The 23,683-nt window shown below is 34.5% G+C and overlaps 1 protein-coding gene across 1 annotated transcript in view; it reads left to right on the forward strand.

Moving 5' to 3' along the window:
• Positions 1–23,683, forward strand: part of LOC137622645 (uncharacterized) — a 90,663-nt gene that overhangs the window by 50,952 nt on the left and 16,028 nt on the right. The window contains exons 11-22 of the mRNA XM_068353244.1: positions 3,410–3,656; positions 8,432–8,647; positions 10,261–10,359; positions 12,763–12,846; positions 13,074–13,194; positions 13,300–13,456; positions 14,095–14,294; positions 14,512–14,660; positions 17,630–17,742; positions 18,464–18,625; positions 19,580–19,887; positions 23,008–23,105. Of these exons, the coding sequence (XP_068209345.1) occupies positions 3,410–3,656; positions 8,432–8,647; positions 10,261–10,359; positions 12,763–12,846; positions 13,074–13,194; positions 13,300–13,456; positions 14,095–14,294; positions 14,512–14,660; positions 17,630–17,742; positions 18,464–18,625; positions 19,580–19,887; positions 23,008–23,105 (1,954 nt within the window). The remainder of the gene's footprint in view (positions 1–3,409; positions 3,657–8,431; positions 8,648–10,260; positions 10,360–12,762; positions 12,847–13,073; positions 13,195–13,299; positions 13,457–14,094; positions 14,295–14,511; positions 14,661–17,629; positions 17,743–18,463; positions 18,626–19,579; positions 19,888–23,007; positions 23,106–23,683) is intronic.

Below are 23,683 nucleotides of genomic sequence, written 5' to 3' on the forward strand. Positions count from 1 at the left end.
TCTATCTAATTTCTCTTCCTCATATTTTGTTAAAAGTTTTTATAGTTTATATAGGAGATATTTATTTTAATATTCTTAAAATATTTATTTTTTCCTTGTTTCCTTTCCTCGCTGGGATATTTTTCCCTGTTGGAGCCCTTGGCCTTGTAGCATCATGCTTTTCCAAATAGGGTTGTGGCATAGCTATTAATAATAAGAATAATAATAGTATCTGAATTTGATTTCAGTTGGATATGTGTTTGTATACCTCATTGTTTGAAAGTTGAGGACCTTATACCCAAAAGTCCCCCATCACTTCTGCGCTTGGTCCTGTAGTAGTTGTGTTGCCAGCCCATCTCCCACATGGGACAGGAAGTATTTTGTCAATGGTAATGTGCAAATGTAAGTCTGGAATGAAAGGTAGAATGACTGGCTCTTCTTTTTTTCCCTTTCTCATGGGAACAAAGTGGTCGAAGAATTACTTGTTGGACCTTTAGAATCTTGAGTAGTCTCTTTCACATCCTCCCTAGACTTTGGAGAATGGTGAAATATACACCAACCCATTGATCATCTTACATACATACATACATATACCAAAGGCACTTCCCTCAATTTTTGGGGGTAGCCGACATCAACAAGAAACAAAACAAAAAAGGGGACCTCTACTCTCTACGTTCCTCCAGCCTAACCAGGGACTCAGCCGAGTTCAGCTGGTACTGCTAGGGTGCCACAGCCCAACCTCCCACATTTCCACCACAGATGAAGCTTCATACTGCTGCTGATCATCTTATGCCAGATATATCATTCCAGACTGGTATTCCATTCAGAAGACGAGATCCCATTTTAATTGCATACCAGTCTTCTTGTACATGCCAGGCCCTATCAGCCTATTCATCTCTATGATGGATAGATAATGGGTAGCTAGAGTCATCTTCACTCTCTTATGAGACCAGGTAAGAAAAAGAACCAGACAGTTTGGTTTTAGGGGGACTTATGACCAACCAAGGAGTAATTCTCCCTATTTAAGATGACGAGAGGTTTGTATACTTGTAGGAAGAAAGTTACTTTTTCCCACCTCAACCACCCTTGTCATAGCTTCCAACTGGTTGCAGTTGTGTGTACTTGCCTGTGCTTACTACCTGTCATTAACTACCTCGTTAACAAATTCGACAGCCGTTCCAGCTTTTTTGGAGATGTTTCACTATTTTAAAGAACTCCGGTTTTTATAGCTAGGAAAACTAAAATTACTTTTAAAATTTGCTATATTTTACTGTTATAAGTGCATTTACAACAGATTTAATACCAAGAAAGTGATTAAATTCTGTATATATAAAACCTTTTAGGGCTTTAATATTTTTAAAGAATTGTAGGTAAATCTGTACTTGTTATTAAAAGAACGATAAATAACTTGGTTTCCTTTTGCACAGATTTGATAACAAGAGGCTAATTAAATTCTGTACAGTATATATCAAACCTTTTATTGCTTTGATATCTTTAAAGAATTGTAGGTAAATCTGTACTTGTTATTAAGAGAACTATAAATAACTTGGTGTAAATCTGAACTTGTTATTAAGAGAACTATAAATAACTTGGTATAAATCTGTACTTGTTATTAAGAGAACTATAAATAACTTGGTATAAATCTGTACTTGTTATTAAGAGAACTATGAATAACTTGGTGTAAATCTGAACTTGTTATTAAGAGAACTATAAATAACTTGGTGTAAATCTGAACTTGTTATTAAGAGAACTATAAATAACTTGGTGTAAATCTGAACTTGTTATTAAGAGAACTATAAATAACTTGGTGTAAATCTGAACTTGTTATTAAGAGAACTATAAATAACTTGGTGTAAATCTGAACTTGTTATTAAGAGAACTATAAATAACTTGGTGTAAATCTGTACTTGTTATTAAGAGAACTATAAATAACTTGGTGTAAATCTGAACTTGTTATTAAGAGAACTATAAATAACTTGGTGTAAATCTGAACTTGTTATTAAGAGAACTATAAATAACTTGGTGTAAATCTGAACTTGTTATTAAGAGAACTATAAATAACTTGGTGTAAATCTGTACTTGTTATTAAGAGAACTATAAATAACTTGGTATAAATCTGTACTTGTTATTAAGAGAACTATAAATAACTTGGTATAAATCTGTACTTTTTATGAAGAGAACTATAAATAACTTTTTGTAAATCTGAAGTTGTTATTAAGAGAAATAAATAACTTGGTGTAAATCTGAAGTTGTTATTAAGAGAACTATAAATAACTTGGTGTAAATCTGAACTTGTTATTAAGAGAACTATAAATAACTTGGTGTAAATCTGAACTTGTTATTAAGAGAACTATAAATAACTTGGTGTAAATCTGTACTTGTTATTAAGAGAACTATAAATAACTTGGTGTAAATCTGAACTTGTTATTAAGAGAACTATAAATAACTTGGTGTAAATCTGAACTTGTTATTAAGAGAACTATAAATAACTTGGTGTAAATCTGAACTTGTTATTAAGAGAACTATAAATAACTTGGTGTAAATCTGTACTTGTTATTAAGAGAACTATAAATAACTTGGTGTAAATCTGTACTTGTTATTAAGAGAACTATAAATAACTTGGTGTAAATCTGAACTTGTTATTAAGAGAACTATAAATAACTTGGTGTAAATCTGTACTTGTTATTAAGAGAACTATAAATAACTTGGTATAAATCTGTACTTGTTATTAAGAGAACTATAAATAACTTGGTATAAATCTGTACTTATTATGAAGAGAACTATAAATAACTTTTTGTAAATCTGTACTTGTTATTAAGAGAAATAAATAACTTGGTGTAAATCTGAAGTTGTTATTAAGAGAACTATAAATAACTTGGTGTAAATCTGAACTTGTTATTAAGAGAACTATAAATAACTTGGTGTAAATCTGTACTTGTTATTAAGAGAACTATAAATAACTTGGTGTAAATCTGTACTTGTTATTAAGAGAACTATAAATAACTTGGTGTAAATCTGAACTTGTTATTAAGAGAACTATAAATAACTTGGTGTAAATCTGAACTTGTTATTAAGAGAACTATAAATAACTTGGTGTAAATCTGTACTTGTTATTAAGAGAACTATAAATAAGTTGGTGTAAATCTGAACTTGTTATTAAGAGAACTATAAATAAGTTGGTGTAAATCTGTACTTGTTATTAAGAGAACTATGAATAACTTGGTGTAAATCTGAACTTTTTATTAAGAGAACTATAAATAACTTGGTATAAATCTGTACTTGTTATTAAGAGAACTATAAATAACTTGGTAGAGAACTATAAATAACTTGGTATAAATCTGTACTTTTTATGAAGAGAACTATAAATAACTTTTTGTAAATCTGTACTTGTTATTAAGAGAACGATAAATAACATTGTTTCCTTTCGCAGAGCACTGGACGAGGTGGAAAGGATATACGAAGAGGGTGAACGAGCTCGCCGAGAGGAGCTGAGACACACACATCCAATATTTTCACGCATAGATTCGTGGCTTGCCGACCAAATTAGAGCTACGCACGAAACGCTAACAGAGCAGCACAAGTGGCGTCCGCACGAACACTCGCTGGCTCTGTGTCGCCAGAATGATCTACAACAGCACGCTTATTTTCTGCAGAGAGATTTGTCTTTTATGAGAGAGGTATGAATCTTCTGAAATGTTTTTCCCGTCTTTTTTTTTTCAAGAGGATGTTACATCCTCTGATTGAAGTAGGTAATTGATTGATTGATTTGAGGTTTCTGGCATTCTGACATCGAAGGACATTGACGCCGTTTAAGTAGATAAAGAGTAGTATCTTCGGTCACAGGAATTTTGTTCATCTTTACATGTGGTAAGAAGTTTATTCAAATTTACCTCGAGGCTATAGTTAGCTACCTTTTAGCTATCTTGTTTGGTAGTTGAACGAGGTTAAATTACATACTACTTTGGTTATGTTTAAAAAAAGACTTCATATTGTATCTAATGTATCTGATTAGAAATTTATGATAATCTTGTGGATGTACTGTATATTCAATAAATGTGGACAGGAGTATTCATGCTAGAAAACGGAAAGTACAAAAGTTTAAGTTTAAGTAGATAAAGTGTAATATCTTCCGTCACATTAAATTTGTTCATCTTTACATGTGGTGAGAAGTTTATTCAATATTATCTCGAAGCCGTAGTTAGCTAGCTTTTAGCTTTCTTGTTTGGTAGATGAATGAGGTTAAATCACTTAACTGCTTTAGTTATGCTTAAAAAAATACCTTATACAGTGGAACCTCTACACACGAACGTATCTACATCCGAATTTTCCAACATCTGAAGTAAAATTCGAGCAAATTTTTGACTCTACACCCGAATTTTATTTCGACACACGAAGTAAACATTACGCCATTGAGCGTCGAGTGCTCAGTTCTCTATTCTTGTGTGTATCGTGTGGTTGTCCTCTGTTTGGTCTGTTATTAACAGTGCTTATTTTCTTCCTTTTCTCACATTTCCTTTTTGATTTTACCTATAATCATGGTGCCTAAGAAGCCAAGTTTCAGTAGAGGAAGAAGGCAATTCTTTCATTAGAATTGAAGCAAGAAATTATAGAAAAACATGAGAGCAGTGTGCATGTGAGTGATACTGTATGGCTAAACAATATGGCCGGAATAGGCCTATGATCTCGAGGATCATCAAGCTGAAGGCAGCCATTAAAGCAAATAACCATCAAAGGGGTTCACCATCATTACAAGACATCGTAGCAAAACCCTGGAAGAGATAGAACGCCTTTTGTTGATAGGGATAAAGGACAAAGAGATTGTTGGCAACGATCATTTGTGAGAAGGGCCAGCGTGATGAACAGAAAGAAAGAAAAAAGTGAAGCAAAGAAAACCATGATAGCATTAACAAGCTCTTTTAAATAAGACTTCTCTCTTTTTCTGTTTCTCTCTAAACATAGCATTAACATTTTCTTTAAATAAAATATCTCTCTCTCTCTCTCTCTCTCTCTCTCTCTCTCTCTCTCTCTCTCTCTCTCTCTCTCTCTCTCTCTCTCTCGTTCTTCTTCGCTGTTATAGTGTTAGTTACGTCTATTATTTTTTTTTCCGAGAGAGAGAGAGAGAGAGAGATTAAACAAAAATGTGTTTAGAGTACATATGATATTTAGCAGCGTCGAGTTGAAAAACAATTAAATGTAACTAAGAAAGTAATAACAGCTAATCTGAATTCCTTTATTAACTAAAACAAATATTGATACAAACACACTCGTGTGCGTATGCACAAACACACACACGTGCAAAAATTGCTACGCAGTAAGAGAGACGGTCGGGGAGGAGGTAGAGATGGTGACTGCGATAACATACCGTAACTCGTCACTGAAAGTGATGAAAATAAAAAATCAAAAGAAAAAAAGATGTAAAAAATATGAAATATGAAAATAAAAAAAAAAAATAAATAAGCTAAGTTAGATTAAAATTTCTGTAGTGTAAGTTACGGTATGTTATCGCAGTCACCATCTCTACCTCCTAGCCGATCGTGTCTCCTCGTGCGTGTGTGTGTGTTTGCGCATACGCACACGAGTGTGTTTGTATCAATATTTGTTTTAGTTAATAAAGGAATTCAGATTCGCTGATATTAATTTTTAAGTTACATTTAACTGTCTTTCAACTCGTTAACGCTGTTAAAAATCATATGTACACAACACATTTTTGTTTAATCTCTCATTTTTGTTTAATCTCTCTCTCTCTCTCTCTCTCTCTCTCTCTCTCTCTCTCTCTCTCTCTCTCTCTCTCGTTCTTCTTCACTGTTAGTGTTAGAGACGTCTATTAATTTTTTTTCTGAGAGAGAGAGAGAGAGAGAGAGTATTTATTTAAAGAACATGTTAACACCATGTCTACCTTCTCGCCGATCGTCCGTCTCCTGGCGTAGCAAATCCTACACCTGCGTTGGCCTGTCTGTAAGGTAAAGTGGCATTAAAACAAATTTTTTATTTATTATTTCTTTATAATTATCTTTTTTACATGCTTCTTTCATATTATGCAGTTATGTTATTGTTATGTGTAATTATGTGTAGCCATTTATTAAGGATTTATTATGGGTTTTTAGGCTGAGGAACGAATTAAATGAATTACCATGTATTCTTATGGGAAAATTCGTTTCTACACCCGATCATTTTCTACATCCGAAGTTGGTTGTGGAACGAATTAAATTCGTATGTAGAGGTACCACTGTATTGTATCTAAAGTATCTGTTTAATGATTGATGATAATCATGTTGCTATATATATTCAATAAGCCTTGGCAGGAGTATTCATGCTAGAAAACACTTCTTCAGGCATAGAAGCAGTTCGCAGAAAGTGCAAAAGTATATAATAAGATTCTTGGAGTTTATTCAAATAGGTATTTTTTAACCAAATGGCTTTGGGTATTTTATTTGTGGCTACAGGGAAGGTATACCTAAAATTTAGTTTAAGAGAGACTTCTTTTTAGAATCTAAACACTTTTCATGTTGAGATAGGGTTAAAAGTTAAATGTAAAAGGAAGAATATATTAGACTGAATATACAACTTTTTAAAAGCCAAACGTAAAAGGAAGAATATATTTTACTGAATTTACAACTTTTTAAAAGTCAAATGTAAAAGGAAGAATATATTTTACTGAATTTACAACTTTTATGGTTAAAAGTCAAATGTAAAAAGAATATATTTTACTGAATTTACAACTTTTTTTTTATTAAAAGTCAAATGTAAAAGGAAGACTATTTTCTACTGAATTTACAGTTCTTTTTGGTTAAAAGTCAAATGTAAAAGGAAGAATATATTTGACTGCATTTACAACTTTTTGGCCAAAAATCAAATGTAAAGGAAGAATATATTTGACTGCATTTACAACTTTTTTGGCCAAAAATTAAATGTAAAAGGAAGAATATATTTGACTGCATTTACAACTTTTTTGGCCAAAAGTCAAATGTAAAAGGAAGAATATATTTGACTGCATTTACAACTTTTTGGCCAAAAATCAAATGTAAAGGAAGAATATATTTGACTGCATTTACAACTTTTTTGGCCAAAAATTAAATGTAAAAGGAAGAATATATTTGACTGCATTTACAACTTTTTTGGCCAAAAGTCAAATGTAAAAGGAAGAATATATTTGACTGCATTTACAACTTTTTGGCCAAAAATCAAATGTAAAGGAAGAATATATTTGACTGCATTTACAACTTTTTTGGCCAAAAATCAAATGTAAAAGGAAGAATATATTTGACTGCATTTACAACTTTTTTGACCAAAAGTCAAATGTAAAAGGAAGAATATATTTGACTGCATTTACAACTTTTTTGACCAAAAGTCAAATGTAAAAGGAAGAATATATTTGACTGCATTTACAACTTTTTTGACCAAAAATCAAATGTAAAGGAAGAATATATTTGACTGCATTTACAACTTTTTTGGCCAAAAGTCAAATGTAAAAGGAAGAATATATTTGACTGCATTTACAACTTTTTTGACCAAAAATCAAATGTAAAAGGAAGAATATATTTGACTGCATTTACAACTTTTTTGACCAAAAATTAAATGTAAAAGGAAGAATATATTTGACTGCATTTACAACTTTTTTGACCAAAAATTAAATGTAAAAGGAAGAATATATTTGACTGCATTTACAACTTTTTTGGCCAAAAGTCAAATGTAAAAGGAAGAATATATTTGACTGCATTTACAACTTTTTTGACCAAAAATCAAATGTAAAAGGAATAATATATTTGACTGCATTTACAACTTTTTTGACCAAAAATTAAATGTAAAAGGAAGAATATATTTGACTGCATTTACAACTTTTTTTTGGCCAAAAGTCAAATGTAAAAGGAAGAATATATTTGACTGCATTTACAACTTTTTTTACTAAAAGTCTAATGTAAAAGGAAGAATTATATTAGACTGAATTTACAACTTTTTGGGTTAAAAGTCAAATGTAAAAGGAAGAATATATTTTACTACATTTAGAACTTTTTTGGTTAAAAGTCAAATGAAAAAGGAAGAATATATTTTACTACAATTAGAACTTTTTCAGTTAAAAGTCAAATATAAAAGGAAGAATATATTTGACAGAATTTACAACTTTTTTGGTTAAAAGTCAAATGTAAAAGGAAGAATATATTTTACTGAATTTACAACTTTTTTGGTTAAAAGTCAAATGTAAAAGGAAGAATATATTTGACTGAATTTACAACTTTTTTGGTTAAAAGTCAAATGAAAAAGGAAGAATATATTTTACTACATTTAGAACTTTTTCAGTTAAAAGTCAAATATAAAAGGAAGAATATATTTGACTGAATTTACAACTTTTTGGGTTAAAAGTCTAATATAAAAGGAAGAATGAATTATAATGAATGTACAACTGTTGTCCGTGTCATATTTTGTACTCTTCTGATGTTTATTGTTTCTTTGACAGAGAGAACCGGTTTTGTTAAACGAATTGAAAAATCTGAAAGTAGCCATGAGAGTGTTTCAGTGGCGAGCCCAAGTATGGTTTCCAAGTAACTACATCGTCAGTCGCAGCTTTCAGGGGGAAAGCGAAATTATACCGACAGTGTTAGCCTCTTCTCCCACTTCTATCACTACTCCTCGTACTGATCCGAACCATCCGGTTTATTTACTAGAAAAACAGGTGAGTTGCACGAATAATTCTGCCCGATAAGGAAAGGTATGTTGTGCTACAGTACTTTTCTTCTCAGAGATGCAACCATGATTTTTTATATGAGTAGATAAATAGGGATATTAAAATAAGTCATTTACTAATCATTCTTGACGTTAGACCTCCTTCAAAATAAGGCTTTGTGTTTTTTAGTTTGGTTAGAGGGCAGAATAGATTTTAAAAGCAGTCAATAATTTTTCATGGCATAGTAAGTTATGAATATTTGAAGAACTCGTATGGTTAGAGGTCAGAGTAGATTTTAAAAGCAGTCAATGATTTTTTATAACCAATAGTAAGTTTTGAATAATATATAAAAGAATGCTTGACAGTTCACTAGGTATATTTTTTATTTGTTTCAAAATAAGCCTTTGTATTTTTTATTATGGTTAGAGGTCAGAGTAGATTTTAAAAGCAGTCAACAAATTTTTCATGGCCAATAGTGAGTTGTTCTGACGCGATATACAAACCTTGTAATCATTTAATATAGGAATTCGCTTCAGCTCAGCTGAAACAAATTCCTGTATTAAATGATTACGGGTTTGTATTGCTAGGAAAAATACAATTTAGGACAAATTGTCATTTTTGAATGATGTATAAAGAACTCATGGCTGAGTTTACTAGGTCTTTTTATTTGTTTCTGTGTTCAACGCTACTTGGCAGTAGTTTGGCAGAGTCAAATTTATATGTAAAATTATAAGACTATCAATACAGTATTATGAAAAGTGCAGATAAATGTATATCTTTGCAGTCAGTTGTATGTACATCATAATGATATAGATATGCTTGCACTAAGTTAGCTGTAGTTGTAACTTATGCATATTTGGGAAATTGTTGATGATAACGGAGTCATATTTGGACTGCATATTTCTTCAAGTATTAAAATATTTGGTGCTATTTTCCCCATTGGGGCTTCTGGACTTATAGCATCCTGCTTTTCCAACTAGGGTTGTAGCTTAGCAAGTAGTAATAATAATAATAGTACATAGATATATCAAGGCACCTCCCCCAATTTTGTGGGGTAGCCGACATCAAACAAATGAAAAAAAGGAGACCTTTCCTCTCTCGTTCCTCCCAGCCTGACAAGGGACTTAACCGTGTTGGGCTGGTACTGCTAGGGTGCCACAGCCCACCCTCCCTCGTTATCTACCACAGATGAAGCTTCATAACACTGAATCCCCTACTGCTGCTACCTCCGCGGTCATCCAAGGCGACCAGGGGAAGCAGCAGGGCCTACCGGAAATGCATCACAATCGCTCGCCATTCATTCCTATTTCTAGCATGCTCTCTTGCCTCTCACATCTATCCTCCTATCACCCAATGCTTTCTTCACTCCATCCATCCACCCAAACCTTGGCCTTCCTCTTACAGCCATTTTCCATTCTCTCAACATGGCCAAACCATCTCAACACATTCATATCCACTCTAGATGCTAACTCATTTCTTACACCCGTTCTCACCCTCACTACTAATAATAGTAATAATAATGATAATAGCTGATTTTGCCTTTGATATTTTATTTTTTGTTACCATTACTTTTTTTTTCTGAAACAATTGCCGTAACTACAAAAGTGTACTTTACCTTGCAGTTAATCAGAACCACATCAACACGCTGGCCATTTTGGAGGTGGTGCAACTTTGTACACAGATCCTGGGCTTGGACCTGTAATACGCTGTTTTTCTTTGGGGTAAGGTGCTTCCATTTCATTGTTTTTGTATTACTGGTAAAGTATTGAATGAAGTGTGTTAAGATTTCTTGTAGATGATGTTGGTATTATTGGATGGGGAATATGAAAATATATTCGTCGGAGAATATGAAAAATTATTCATTGGAGAACATGAAAATTTATTCGTTGGAGAATATGAAAATATATTTGTTGGAGAATATGAAAATATATTTGTTGGAGAATATGAAAATTTATTCGGTGGAGAATATGAAAATTTATTCGTTGGAGAATATGAAAATTTATTCATTGGGCATTATGAAAAGATAATCGTTGGCGATTATGAAAATTTATTCGTTGGGGAATATGAAAATTTTATTCGTTGGAGATTAAGAAAATACATTCGTCAGAGAATATGAAAATTTATTCGTTGGATAATATGAAAATTTATTCGTTAGACAATGTGAAAATATATTTGTCGGTGAATACAAAATTTTATTTTTCGGAGAATATGAAAATTTATTTGTTGGGGTTTGTGAAAATTAAGAAAGTAATGTTAAAGAAAATAGGTTCAGGGGTGTCTTATTAGAAAACAAAATGATAGTCTTCCATGACATTATGTTACATGATCTGGTTAAAATTTGTGTTAATGATATTAATAGTGTAGAATAACCAGACCAATCAGGGTGACCATAAACATCGTAAACACCAAACAACTTTAATTTTACATACAGTATTGAAAAAGTCTATACTGGAGCATTTTACATAGTGAAAAAGTCTATACTGCAGCATTTTACATAGTGAAAAAGTCTATACTGGAGCATTTTACATAGTGGAAAAGTCTATACTGCAGAATTTTACATAGTGAAAAAGTCTATACTGCAGCATTTTACTTAGTGAAAAATTCTATACTGGAGCATTTTACATAGTGAAAAAGTCTATACTGAAACTGGGGGATTATCAATGTTCACCCTTATAATTATATTTTCTTAGGTTTTTGAAAAGGGTTAATTGCTTTGGGGAAGGTTATAAGGAAAAAAACATTGTTTATGGTGAAAGAACTTCATCTACTGTAACCTTTGTGGTTCAGCAGAATACTTTGAATGTATTCAACCAAATAAGAAAAGGTAGAAGTCTTTCATCTGGTAATCAATACTGTTAAAATTTTCTCTTTTATTGAAATGTCATTTCAACAACTAGCTAAAAGGCAATACTGTATCATGGATGTTGTTATGAAACTCGATTAATTTCTTTTCTCACTGTATATTTTTTTCAATAGAGTTTATTGTATTTGTGGAGATACAGTTAGTACTTATCATCTGCTTCTCTTGATGTACCTTAGGCTAAGGGAATTTGGTATAGGTTAGGATATAATTGCTTATAATACCTGTACAAATTAAGCTGACTGAATTTCAAATAGAAGGTAACCATGATATAACTCAAAGCTTCAAATTTTCTTAATACGATTTTCATCAAATAATTTTTATGCTAATTATAATTGTAATATAACCAATTAGTTGAATCAGTAAAATTTCAAAAGTTCAAACTTGCAGCAAATGTTTTTATGTTGAACCGGCTGACATAAGTCTTTGTATAGTTTATATATGAAATATCTGTTTTGATGTCATTAATGTTTTTAAAATATTTTAATTGTTCATTACTTCTTATATCATTTATTTCCTTATTTCCTATACTTACTGGGCTATTTTCCCTGTTGGAGCCCTTGGGCTTATGGCATCTTGCTTTTCCAACTAGGGTTGTAGCTTAGCTAGTAATAATAATAATGATAATAATAATAATAATAATAATAATAATAATAATAATAATAATAATAATAATAATAATAATAATAATAATAATAGTAATAATAATAATGTGAAATGGGAAGATTTATTGAGTTTTGAAGCTGGAAATTGTAGACATGTGAATTATGTGAAGCTTATCCTAGACAAAAATTCAACAAAATTTAACTTAAAAACAATTCAACTCGCAAACAACTTCTTGGAATCTATCAAGTTTATAACTTTAGGACTTTCTGTACTTCATTTAACCCTTTTACCCCCGGGCTATTTGGAAATTTCCAACCCTTAACCCCCAAGGGGTTATTTTTATCCCATCACATTTTGCAGTATACTTTTTTTAAATTGCTCTAACAGGCTTAATTTTTGTCATAGAGAGGTCAGGTTGGTCTCATTCTCTTGGAAAATGCCTGAATTTTCTCAAAAAATTATCAAAAATATGGAAAAAAAAATTTTTATAGCATTATTTTGCTAGGACGTACCGGTACGTCCATGGGGGTAAAGGGATGGCTTTTGTGAAACGTACCAGTACATCCTTTGGGGGTAAAAGGGTTAAGATTGCCATTTTATCATATACTTTTACATGGTTTTGAAAGTCTTTTAAGCAAGCTCTATTTTTTCCTTCTAGGTCTGGTTACCTCTCTGTTCTCCAGTTAGTCTGAGAGCTCTGCTCTGCCAAGAGCCCTTTATGCCTGATTTCGAACTCTCACAGGTAAATATGTTACAGTTTTCAGAGGCTTTTTGTTTATACAAGATTTTGAATAAGTTTCTGTACGAGTTTAAATTAGTTTCTGTACCAGTAATGTTCTACTTAATGGAGAATTTTTTTTTTCGTTGTTGCTCAATTTGTTTATACATGATTTTGAATTAGTTTTTGTACGAGTTTAGATTATTTTTTTTTTTGCTCAATTTGGGATGACACAACTTCTTTAACGGCAGGTGAATGGTACAGTGTGTCCCAGTAAATCATCTCTAACTCCGACGTTAGCATCTCGACTACAAACGCTGTGGCGTCACATATCAAAATCAAGATCGCATTTCGAAACTACTCCAGATACAGGTAAGTTGTTGCTCAGCCTTATATACCGATGATTTATTCAATTAGAAAATTAATATGACAAATACATACAAAACTTGTATTTTATTTATTGATTTGTCTTTTCAGGCTTCATAGGGAAAGGCGTCACGAGGCACATGAACCGTGCTTGGAACTATGTCATGAAGGGTATTGTGGGAACGTTGCTGTTAACGACGGTATTCCCGTTAACCTGCCTGCTGGTGTCAATGGGATCAATGGCAGTGGCTGTAGTAGCACCGTTGTGGTAAGAATTATGCCGTATATGTTCTTGATGTCAGTGAGAGGTATTAAATATATTTCTAACAACTATTAGAAGTATAAGTAGAGTTTTAGTGTAGGGGTAATGTAGGTAATTTATTTCTCGCCAAATACAAGATGCGGTTCATGTATTTTTCTCCAATTACTTATTTTATGCTTTTTTTATTTTGTGCAAGATAGAGGTGAATGTTGCCGTGTATATAGAGGGGTTGTCGCACTATTGGTCAGCGTCCTATTATTATTATTATTATTATTATTATTTTTTTTTTTTTTTTTTTTTTTTTTTTTTTTTTGTGAAAGTGGGGTTCATCGGTGGTTTAATAATTCAAGTAGGAAAATTCCTGATTGATTGAATATAATGGTAGTGTACATTTCACATTCCTTACAGCTGTTATTCAAATCACAGTATTTGCCTCGATATGAGACACAAAGCACCAAGTCTTCTCTGGATTTTCTCCTGAACTAAAAGCAAGTTTCTTTTTGCACTTTAAAACTAGTTTCTCCAGCTTTCATTTTTTTACCTTTAGAGTGAATTAAATGGTTTTAAGTTTGTATGACATTTTACCGAATTTGACATGCGGCATTGTAGAATATTTATTCATCAAAGTTATTTTCCTCCAACAGGGTTCCTGCTCTTGTTTTTCTTATCCATATAAGTTCCATACTTTTGTACGATGTAGATTCTCCGACGGGCAAACGAAAATGGAGCCCCGTTTTACAAGCGATTGCTCTCCACCTCATTGCTTTGGGTGTTATACAGCCTGTGTTGGCCTTCTTTACAGCTACTCTGATCTGTCCAGTCTTGGCAACTGTTGTTTTGTTATGTAAGTAAAGTTTGTATTGTAGTTACAGTCTTTAAATTTAGTAGCTGTTTCCTGTCTTCTTAATGTTTGATAACTATTTCCAGATAAAGTAGTTTTGAGACAATTTCTTCGAAAGATCGATAGAACCTGCTGACTCGTAAGCCCATTTGAGACAGCCATACCAAAAATAAGTGTGATTTTCATGTAATAAGACCTTTTTTTACCACCAAATTAACAGATGGAGTCGTACGCCGTGGGTTAAGACACATTTGGGATGCTTTCATGTTCCACGCAGTCATCAAGAAGAGAGGTCGAATCCCAGCTTCTGATAGCTTCCTTGTGAAGCGCATTGCAGGACCCGGATTACATAGCAACTTTTATTATCAGGTTGGTTTATTTTCCCTAATTTCTCTGTTATAAAGAATGAGCCAATTAATGTTTATTCCTACACATATACAACCCTTTTGTTCTTTAAGATAGGCAATATGTTTTCATTGGCGAAGGAACATCCATTTGAATTGTTAACTCTCTTGTTTTTTTTAGCTGCAGTGGGTACAGACACATCATTTTGCTGCTCTTGCAACTGGTGGATCTTTTCTTACATTTATTTATAAGTTTATTTTGTGAGAGCTTTCTCTTGTAAGCGAAAGCACACTGAAAGTTAAGCATTTGATGAAGTGAATTTTGTTTGTATTAGGATGCATACCTTAGAAACCCCATATGATGTGTACCTTTGTGAAGGGCTGACTGCAAGCTGTTCTCTCTTCTTTGTAGGTGCTTTTCCCACTCTACCGATTATGAAGATGAACTCGAAGGATAATTTGTTTTGCCTCATGGTACTTTCTCTGCCTCAGGACGAAGTTACACAATTCGAGCTGAGTGTTGCTCATATATGTGTGCCCAATAGTGGAAATGAACATCAGCGCTGTGAGTCTGGTACAGTTGCCCCCACAACTGTTATGGTCCGAAGCGGATTACCTCTACCTTAGGCCAAGTAATAGTAGGGTCGAAGTAGGGTCAAATAACCCCTGCCATTGGCACTATGCCTTATGGCTGAGGGTCTCAAGTACACACGGTCTTATGGACAAGTGTCTCAAATACACATGGCCCCATGGACAAGGGTCTCAAGTAAACATAGCCCCATGGACAATGGTTTCAAGTACACATACCCTCTTGGACAAGGGTCACCTGTACCCCTGGTCCCATGGCCAAGGATACTGAATATACTCTATTTTCACTCTCATAACACTTTAAATCAAAGAAAACTACTTTATATCAAGATATTACCACTGATGTATCCTTCCCACATATCCAGGGGTCACCTATACCCACGTCTAAGGGTTACCTTTATTCATGGGCCCACGGCCAAGGGTCACCTGTACTCACAATCCCACAACCAAGGATAAATTGTGCTGAATGCCCCATGACCAAGGGTTGCCTGTACCCATGCCCAAGGAACATCTGTACCCAAGGATCTAGGGCTTAGATTCACCTGTACTCACAGCCCCACAAACAAGGATAAATTATGCTCCCTGCCCCGTGACCAAGAGTCGCCTGTACCCACGGGTCCATGGCTAGTGGTCACCTGTACTCACAGCCTCACAACCAAGGATAAGATCTACTCACTACCCCATGGACAATGTCGCTTATACCACGGTCAAGTGATCGATCCTGTACAGGGCTGATTACTCGACCTATGGCTGATTGGTCTGGTGATTGAGTGCTAATGGCTGATTGGTTTGGTGATTGAGTGCTAACGGCTGATTGGTACCATATCATAGCTGACATCTCTCGCGGGCCGATAAAGGTATGGGCAAAGTGATCAAGGAGGTTGAGAACCCTCCTTCACTGTTTACTTGAACAATGGATTACCGCTTCCTCTGATGCTGGTGAGTTACACGCTGGAGCACATTTCTTGCTGACTATGTCTGGCTAGAAGCAACACCTTTATCTTTCGGGCAAGGGAGAGGATGTGTCGGGGTCTTTTCAAAGATTTATCATGATGTGCCAGGCTTGACGTTGCTAATGCCGTCTTCCTGTTATGGAAGATAAGTTTTCATATCACAGTACTGGTCGAGGTCCTAACAGCACCACATTCGTGTGATTAGCCATCAGGAGTTTGATGGAGTCGCCTTCCTCCCTCCCTTGTAGAACCAAGAAGGATGACATGTCCAGGAAAGAAAAGAACCTTCCAGTTTGGTTCTAGGAGACTGCCTCCAACCACGGAGCGATTCTCCCTTTCTTTAAAGGGCAAAAGCTTTGTATACTCATAAGAATAAATAACATTTTGAAAGTAAATGTGTATTTTTTCCTGGCTATGCAAACCTAAGTCCTTTAAATTGAATTTCTCACCTATGCCATCCCTCTCAGCCTTAGGGCTAAGGACCTAAGTGGCTGTTCTGGGACAGGGGTGTGGGGGATTATCTGGGGGCAGGGCTTCTTCCTCGTGTCACCTTTCGTTAAGTAACTGCTGTACCCTGTTAACAATTTAATGGCCATTCCAGTGCCACTAAAGACATTTTATTGTTATTATTATTACTAGCTAAGCTACAACCCTAGTTGGAAAAGCAGGATGCTATAAGCCCAGAGGCTCCAACAATTATTATTATTATTATTACTAGCTAAGCTACAACCCTAGTTGGAAAAGCAGGATGCTATAAGCCCAGAGGCTCCAACAGGGAAAATAACCCAGTGAGGAATGGAAAAATGGAAAATAGAATATTTTAAGAATAGTAACATTAAAATAAATATCTTGTATATAAACTTTAAAAACTTGAACAAAACAAGAGGAAGAGAAATGAGAGAGAGAATAGTGTGCTCGAGTGTACCCTCAAGCAAGAGAACTCTAACCCAAGACAGTGGAAGACCATGGTACAGAGACTATGGCACTACCTAAGGCTAGAGAACAATGGTTTAATTTTGGAGTGTCCTTCTCCTAGAAGAGCTCATATTTTGAATTACTTTAAGAAAAATTTATATTTTGCCATCAGAAATGTAGATGAAAGTATTGAGTATTATAATTACGTTAGTCCAGACTGATAAACAGCGTATAAGGTAATTGTACAGCTTTTAAGAATCAATTCCTCTAAAACATCTTAGTCAAGTTGATTTGACCGAAGGAAAAATTTACTACCAACTTATGTGTTCTTTACCTGTACATAATTTCTTTAAAATGTCTGTTCATGTGTGTTTCTATTAATCAAATACTTTTACAAGATTCTGCCGTAAATATAATAAGATTTTATTTTAAAAAGATATGTATACACTATTATAAAGATGTTATTATAGAAAAGTGACCAAGATTAAAAAAAAAAAAATTATGAAAATTAATACTGTTTTGTTATATCTTTTTCCAGATAAGCTGTGAACAGGCATTAGCAGCTTTTGAAGCTCGGCTTGAATTAGACGAGTTATCGGTTTATCAGCGGGAAACTGAGGCTGTAATTTATAAACCTCTAATTGTTTACACGTAAGTAAGGTTTGCTAGTTATGAGTTTGAAGGTACTTTGTTTTGCATAGTTTGTATGAAAAATTTCAGTTAACTTTAAGGGTTTTGCTTTTAAATGATTAAGGAAAAAATTCAAGAATACTAGCACAAAATGTTGGTAAAATTAAGGATCAATAAGGAACGCTTATAGTTTCAAGTCAGGTAAGAGTATAAGAAAGATGTTTCATGCATAGAAATCATCATCATCATCATCATCTCCTCCTACGCCTATTGACGCAAAGGGCCTCGGTTAGATGTCGTCAGTCGTCTCTATCTTGAGCTTTTAAATCAATACTTCTCCATTCATCATCTCCTACCTCACGCTTCATAGCCCTCAGCCATGTAGTCCTGGGTCTTCCAACTCTTTTAGTGCCTTGTAGAGCCCAGTTGAATGTTTGGTGAACTAATCTCTCTTGGGGAGTGCTAAAAGCATTCCCAAACCATCTCCATCTACCCCTCACTATGATCTCATCTACATATGGCACATTTTATAGTTTCGTTTCTAATCCTGTCCTGCCATTTAACTCCCAGTATTCTTCTGAGGGATTTTATTCTCAAATCTACAAAATCTGTTGAATATTATTTCATTGTCATACCACGACTGATCCATACGGTATATAAATATACAGTAACTAAAATTTAAGGATTTGAAAACTGTTAACAGTGTATTGTTTTCAGGCTCATTGATTTTAATTTTTTTCAGTGATTTTGTTCAAAAAAGTTTTGGACCCTTCAGCGGAATAATTGGTAAAACCGGTAACTATGACAGAGTGGAGAAGGAGGTCAAGGATTTAAGTTTAACGCTGCAGGAAAAAATTGACAAGCGTCGCAGAGACCTTGGTCTTGGCCTTCCTATTAATGTCAGGTAAGAAAATTTATGACAACCCTTTATTATTATTATTATTATTATTATTATTATTATTATTGGGTATTAAAAATCCACAATTACCAGGTATGTGCATTGTGTATTTAAAAATAGCAGGAGCTTTCGCTTCTTCCTTTGTTTAACGTGTAAAAGCTCCTGCTACTTTTAAATATACAAATCTTATGATTGTGGATTTTGATACCCAAGATCTTCAGACACAGCATGGTGTTTCATTCAAGTTATTATTATTATTATTATTATTATTATTATTATTATTATTATTATTACTACTAAGTAACCTACAACCCTAGTTGGAAAATCAGGATACTATAAGCCTTGTAAGGGCTCCAACAGGGAAAATAGCCCAGTAAGGAAAGGAAGTAAAGAAACAGATAGACTATTGTACCTGAGTGTACCCTCAAGCAAGAGAACTCTAACCCAATTTATATCAGATAGATTGTAGCATTTATATAACGTAGATTTACTGTAATCAATGGCTGGTACATTGCTATCCAGTTCTTTCAGTTCTTGCTTATCTGTGTGTTGGCAATTGTGTAAATTCAGATACAGTAAACAGAATGTACGTGATTGAATACAGTATACTGTATTATTATTATTATTATTATTAAATGCTAAGCTACAACCCTAGTTGGAAAAGCAAAATGCTATAAGCCCAAGGGCCCCAACAGGGAAAATAGCCCAGTGAGGAAAGGAAACAAGGAAAAATAAAATATTTCAAGAATACAGTAGTAACATTAAAATAAATATTTCCTATATAAACTATAAAAACTTCAACAAAACAAGAGGAAGAGAAACTAGATAAAACAGTGTGCCTGAGTGTACCCTCAAGCAAGAGAACTCCAACCCAAGCTTTAAAAATTCCAAATATTGAGCGGTCAGGTTATTTATTGGCTATTTTTTTTAAAATCCTATCTCCCTTGTTTTTCCCTTTAGGTCGAAAGTGAAACTCACTACAAGAGACCTGAAAATCACCCTCAAACAAGCTACCATCATGATTGAAGAATTCTACCCTTCACATGTCTTGTGTCGTATCATTGGTAGAAGCAGCAGTGAATCTTCCGAGGGGGACTTGCGAGAAATCATACACCAACTAGATCGAATCCAAGGACGGATCAGTTCCTCCGCACCTAAAAATGTCGGTATCACTGAGACGGGAGTAACTTCAAGGAGATCGGCGGGACCAGTTGAACCTAAGTTTGCAACGGTTGAAGAGTGGTGGGATAGCAAGGGACTGGCTTTTGGTAAGTAGTGATGTGAAGACCGTATATTTCTTGTTAAGGGGTAAAGAATATTGCAGAAGGTCATTAACTTATAAACAACTGATTTGCAAACATTTCAACATACAAACACAAATCCAACTTACTGTAAATCATACAGTTTGTGTACTGTAATAACGTACTGAAATACTGTACTTTAATAAAACAAAATTGTATATTTAGTACAGTAAGAAAAACAACATTTGTAATAAACTGATATCTATTTCGTATGAAACAGGACTATTTCTTGACATTATTATTATTATTACTTGCTAAGCTACAACCCTAGTTGGAAAAGCGGGATGCTACAAGCCCAAGGGCTCCAACAGGGAAAATAGCCCAGTGAGGAAAGGAAATAAGTATAAACTACAAGAGAAGTTTAAGAACAACAATAACATTAAAATAAATCTTTCATATATAAACTATAAAATCTTGAAAATAACAAGATGAAAACTTCAAAATAACCAGAGGAAGAAAAACAAGATAGAATAGTGTGCTCAAGGGTACCCTCAAGCAAGAGAACACTAACCCAAGACAGTGAAAGACCATGGTGTAAGAGGCTATGGCACTACCCAAGAACAAGGGCTTGATTTTGGAGTTGGGAATCATTGGCAGGGTATCTAGGTTAGGCCTACCCATGGCCAAAATTTAACAAAGTCCGACTTGCAAATATTTCAATTTACAAACAGCTTCTTGGAACCTCTCGTGTTTGTAAGGTGATGACCTCCTGTACTGACATTCAGTAATAATCCATCCATATACCAAGGCACTTCCTCCAATTTTGGGGGGTAGCCGACACCAAAAATGAAACAAAACAAAAAGGGGACCTCTACTCTCTTATGTTCCTTCAGCCTAATCAGGGACTCAACCGAGTTCAGCTGGTACTGCTAGGGTGACACAGCCCAACCTCCCACATTTCCACCACAGATGAAGCTTCATAATGCTGACTCCCCTACTGCTGCTACCTCCGTGGCCATCGAAGGCACCGGAGGAAGCAGCAGGGCCTACTGGAACTGCGTCACAATCGCTCGCCATTCATTCCTATTTCTAGCACGCTCTCTTGCCTCTCTCGCATCTATCCTCCTATCACCCAGAGCTTTCTTCACACCATCCATCCACCCAAACCTTGGCCTTCCTCTTGTACTTCTCCCATCAACTCTTGCATTCATCACCTTCTTTAGCAGACAACCATTTTCCATTCTCTCAACATGGCCAAACCACCTCAACACATTCATATCCACTCTAGCCGCTAACTCATTTCTTACACCCGTTCTCTCCCTCACCACTTCGTTCCTAACCCTATCTACTCGAGATACACCAGCCATACTCCTTCAGTAATAATAAGTGTTAGTATAACAATAAGATGGCTGGCATAGAGGATCCTGTATTATGTAAGGAAAGTCTTAATAAAAAGAAGAGTAAGTGGTTAAAGAATTAAATTTGCTATATCATTTAACCCTTTTACCCCCAAAGGACGTACTGGTACGTTTCACAAAACTCATCCCTTTACCCCTATGGACGTACCAGTACATCCTTGCAAAAAACTGCTATTTACATTTTTTTTTGCATATTTTTGATCATTTTTTGAGAAACTTCAGGCATTTTCCAAGAGAATGAGACCAACCTGACCTCTCTATGACAAAAATTAAGGCTGTTAGAGCAAATTAAGAAATATATACGGCAGAATGTGCTTGAAAAAAATAACCCCTGGGGGTTAAGGGTTGGAAAGTTCCAAATAGCCTGGGGGTAAAAGGGTTAACTTTTACCACAAAGGTCAAAAGTAGATTACGTGTTCTGTAGAAATTAGACTGAGGTAATACCAGAATAGCAATAGTTTATTATTCCTCTGAATTATTCATGGTGAAGGGTAGAAGACTATCATAAATATTTTCGGTGCCGTTATAGTATGTGGCCTACCTTTTTGGATCTGTTATAGTATGTGGCCTACCTTTTTGGATCTGTTATAGTATGTGGCCTACCTTTTTGGATCTGTTATAGTATGTGGCCTACCTTTTTGGATCTGTTATAGTATGTGGCCTACCTTTTTGGATCTGTTATAGTATGTGGCCTACCTTTTTGGATCTGTTATAGTATGTGGCCTACCTTTTTAGATCTGTTATAGTATGTGGCCTACCCGGTTTGAATGTGTCCTACCTAAGCCGGTTTGAATGTGTCCTACCTTAGAGAAGCTAACTTAAAAAACCCACCTAACTTATGCTAAAAGCTGTGTCCTTACCTGCGAGTACGACGGGAGAAGCTAACTTAAAAAACCCACCTAACCTATGCTAAAAGCCGTGTCCTTACCTGCGAGTACGACGGGAGAAGCTAACTTAAAAAACCCACCTAACCTATGCTAAAAGCCGTGTCCTTACCAGGCCCCGGAACCCCCCCCCCCCTTACACAACATTAACATTAACTACATAGTTGAATACTGAAATCCATGTGTACTTACATGATCAATATTCGTAATAACAGTATGTAGGCCACATACTATATCAGAGACAAAATTCCGTAGGCCACACTCGAAAGGTAGGCCACATACTATAACGGCACCATATTTTCTTTATAGCATCTTGTTCCTTTCTCTTGTGCCCTGTTTTTTTCTGCATGATTTCTCAACAGGTCCAGGTTTTCATCTACCCCCTTTTTAAAACATTAAAATTTCCCAATTTTTTTCCCCTCAATAAAGGAATGCTCATTTTAGGAGTAAGTGGTAATTCATGTGCCACTTACCGTTCCTTCCTTTACTAAGTGCATGCGTTTATTGATAGGAATGAAGTGGGAATATTTTAATGTCATAACGTTAAAGGTCAATTAGACCAAACATCTGGAGAAGAACTAATATGATCAGTGAAGGTTCATAGAAATAATAAGTAATATCTATTTATATGATTTTTTAATAATGACTATCAATGTCGAATATTTAGTAGGATTTATTCAAGAATTTTGATAAAAAAATATGATGATAATAATCCTAAAAAGAAGTTTATAAAGCAAATGGAAAAGGTGTGTGATCTTGAACTTACTCAAATTTATTTTAGTAAAAAACATTAATGGTAAATTGACTCTACTAATATATTGCTAAATTATCCGATGTCATTACAGGTGACTATGCTGGTCTGGCATCACTGATCTTCACTGAAATTTTTAGCTCCGATTTCCTCACGCCAATGGAGGAGTCTGACACCAGCTTCCAAATGGAGGTATGTTTTTGTGTATATTTTGTGTATTTTGATAATAAAGATGTTTTCATTTTATAATTTCAATAATAATTAACACTAGGCATTGGGTGAAATTTTTAGATACTAGTAGATCTTGCATGAATGAGCAAGATAATGTTAGAGAAGTGGAATAGCTAATTTGGTAGATACCAAAGAGAAATAGTGATGAGTAAGGGTCCCCAAACCTGGGATCATTTTCATTGCACGATGGCTGCCATTTTTTCTCGTCAAGAAATAAAATACATGTTCTTATGTATGCCCGCAAATTGGCTTGTGCACGGGCATCTAGAAACACATGCGTTTTAGTGCTTACCATGAAATAGTGGCAGCCATTGCCTTGGCTAATATTGCAAAGACTTTGCATTTGTAGACAGCCCCCATGGTTCTTTGCAGTATCAATTCATGCCCTAATTGCATTGTAGTCTGCTCTTAACTTCTCATCAATTATGCCTTACTCTGTACGTCACTTCTCATGTCCTCCGTGCCCCTTTGAGTGTGTGTGACTATGGTGTTCTTTATTTGGAATACTGTACTTTGTATAGGAGTTTAGGAACAATATA

This window comes from Palaemon carinicauda, chromosome 29 (genome assembly GCF_036898095.1).
Source record: "Palaemon carinicauda isolate YSFRI2023 chromosome 29, ASM3689809v2, whole genome shotgun sequence".
In the NCBI taxonomy this organism is placed as follows: Eukaryota; Metazoa; Arthropoda; class Malacostraca; order Decapoda; family Palaemonidae; genus Palaemon; species Palaemon carinicauda.